Raw genomic sequence first — 2,560 nt, 5'->3', positions numbered from 1 at the left:
GTTTCTCCAAGCTTCCCCCACCCCCCACGACTCCACTTTGGATCCATTAACTAGTGGTCTTGAGTTTGTTGATGACTTTTTTCTCTTTGACCCTCCTGTTCTGGAACCAGATCGTGACCTGCCGTTCGGAGAGGTTCGTCGTGGCTGATATCCGCCTCCGTTTGTCCTTGGTAATGAATTTGTTCGTGGCATATTCCCGTTCCAGTTCTTTGAGTTGCACCTTGGTGTAAGGAACACGCTTCTTTCTCCCCCTCCTGTAGGAGCTGGCATCCGTGGGATGGGACACGACGTCTGCAAGACACGGGAGAAGGCAAGTTACACAGGGGGTCAGCACCCCGCCGGAGCGCAGGCCACCGCTCTGCCTGAGCCGCCCGCCTCGCAGCACCCGTTTGCTCCATGCCACGCGCAGCACGGGCAGCCCGGCCTTCTGCCAAAGCGTGGAGGGTCGGTGAGGAGGGTGGTTAGATCTGCGGGCGCCCGGGGTCTGCAGCGGCCTCAGCCTGCGTACGCAGCGCGCTTGCCACTCCACGCGGCCCAGCGGCCCACACCTCGGCGCCAGACTTCAGGGTACGACACGGTCTCGTCCTTGGACGCCCCGAGCCCCAACACTCGCTGGCCCTACGCTGGAGCCGTTCTTTGGACAGAAAGGACAGGGACAATTTGGCAAGCTGGCTTTCAGGTCCGTTCTTCACCGTCAGGTCACTGTCAAGTGCTGCGCAGGGTAGGGCGCAGGGGAAGACGCGGTGAGGCTCTGATGAGAGAGGTCCCCACACGAATTCCCACCCAGCCACCTCTCAACCTAGAGAAAGGCCAGACACCAGCCAGCCCAGGGGGTGGGGTAGGGTGGGAGTCAGGCTCCCCGGGGAGCCGAGATGCTGGGGTGGGGGAGGGTGGCTAGGGAGAGCGCAGAGAGGGCCACCGGGTGAGCCGGGGGGGCGCGAGTGAAGCAGCTGGAATGGAGCCGGAAGCCCCGGGTTGGGAAGGGGGGGCGCCATTTACCGGGCAGAGTGGACTTCCAGAGGTGGGGTGGCTGCGCCTGCTCTTTGGGGCAGTACATTTGGCCGTTCCAGCCGTTGGGCAGCGCCCAGGGCTGGTAGCTTTCCATGGGCAGCCCGAGGGGCTCGTGGCGAGACTCGCCGGGGCCCCCGAGGCCCGGTACCACCGGCATATCCAGGTAGCCAGGCACGGGCTGGTGGTGGTGGTAAGGCCCGGCCGCGTAGCCCTGGTGGTAGAAGGCGAACTCCTTAGCGCGGGAGCTGAACTCCTCGGCTGCGGGGCCTGCGGTATCCATGTACTTGTCGGCGAAGGCGGCGGCGGCGGCGGCCGAGGCGGGCTGCGCGCACGACTTGATGGCGTTGGGGTGTGGGCCCATGCGGGCGCACGGGTAGTAGCCGCTGCCGAAATAGCCGTAGGGCAGCGCCGCGGGCCCCGACGAGCTCTGCGCCGCCGCCGAGCAGGGGCTGCATTGCTTGGCGGCCTCGGCGCCCGCCGGTCCAGCCGCCCCGGGCCCTCCGGAGGACGACGCGGCGGCGGCGGCGGCGGCAGCGGCCGCAGCGGCCGCAGCAGCGGCGGCCGACGGGGGCGCCTCCCCGGGCGCGCTGCTGTAGGCGGCCGCGGCGGCGGCTGCGCCCGGCGGTGGCGCCAGGGGCGCGGGGTGCGCCATCAGGTTGCGGCACTGGTTGGCTGCGGCCGCCGCCGCCGCCGCCGCCGCCGCTGCCACCGAGAAGTTGCCCCCCGCGGCCGCCGCTGCCGCCGCCGCCGCCGGATGGGGGAACCCCCCGCCCCCGGCCCCGGCCGCCGCCGCAGCAGCCGCCGCCGCCGCCGCCGCCCCTTCCATGTTCTTGTTGAGCTCGTCGGCCACCAGGCCGCCGCCGTTGTCGTAGAGGAACATGACGGTGGGCTCGATCCAGCGCGGGTGGAGGAGCACGGAGGCTGTCATATCCCGAGCCGCATGGAGAAGACCCCAGTGGCGCTGTTTTAAAAAGCCCCCAAGAAGTGAAGAGCGCGCGGCGCGGGGCCGGGGCCCGAGCGAGGGGGGCGGACCGTGCCCCGCGGGGTCGCGCCAGGCGGCCGCCCATTGGCCCGGCCCCCCTGCTCCGCCCCACGGCGTAGGCAAGGCGGGCGGCTCCGGGCCGGCTCGGCGGCGTCCGCGCAGTCCCCTGCGCCAGTGCCAGCGCCGGCCGCGCCGCCGTGCGCCATGCCCCCTCCCCCGGGCAGAGGAGAGGGGGTGCGGGGATGGGGGAGGCGTGCGGGCGGGGCCGGGAGGGGTGGGCGGCCCCCTGCGAGCCCCTGCTTCTCTCTCTCTCTCTCTCTTTTTCTCTCTCTCTGCCTCTCCCCTTTGGGGACCAGGGCGCTGCCGCAAGCGGGGACGCGACGTGTGGGTTGCGACCCGAGGCGTTGAGGGACGGGTCAGGTAAATCGACCGGTGGCCAGGGATGGAAGAGCGGCGAGGGTGCTGGGACTGGGCGCTCTCCTGCACCTCGGGCAACCTCCGGGAGCGTGGGCGCGTGTGTGGTGGTGGGGCGTCTGCTTTCTTAACGGATATATACTTTTTCGGCAG

The 2,560-nt window shown here is 70.1% G+C and overlaps 1 protein-coding gene across 1 annotated transcript; it reads right to left on the bottom strand.

The window, feature by feature from the left end:
- Positions 1-2,041, bottom strand: HOXA13 (homeobox A13). The gene is made up of 2 exons (XM_040965005.1): positions 1,000-2,041; positions 1-291 (listed from the first exon to the last, which is right to left on the bottom strand). The coding sequence occupies exons 1-2, from the start codon at positions 1,937-1,939 to the stop codon at positions 47-49; spliced, it is 1,185 nt and encodes a 394-aa protein (XP_040820939.1). The 5' UTR covers positions 1,940-2,041; the 3' UTR covers positions 1-46.
- Positions 2,042-2,560: the final 519 nt, after the last annotated feature.

This window comes from Ochotona curzoniae, unplaced genomic scaffold (genome assembly GCF_017591425.1).
Source record: "Ochotona curzoniae isolate NIBS_2020 unplaced genomic scaffold, NIBS_Ocur_1.0 scaffold_3835, whole genome shotgun sequence".
NCBI lineage: Eukaryota > Metazoa > Chordata > Mammalia > Lagomorpha > Ochotonidae > Ochotona > Ochotona curzoniae.
The sequence above is the reverse complement of the archived record's forward strand: the minus strand, read 5'-3'. Positions and strand labels throughout refer to the sequence as shown.

Bases quoted from the DNA above. Each gene is read 5' to 3' on its own strand.
- HOXA13 (XM_040965005.1), bottom strand. From the start codon at position 1,939: ATGACAGCCTCCGTGCTCCTCCACCCGCGCTGGATCGAGCCCACCGTC. The intron at 292-999 runs GTAAATGGCGCC...CGTGTCTTGCAG, and splicing joins CTGGAAGTCCACTCTGCCCG to ACGTCGTGTCCCATCCCACG.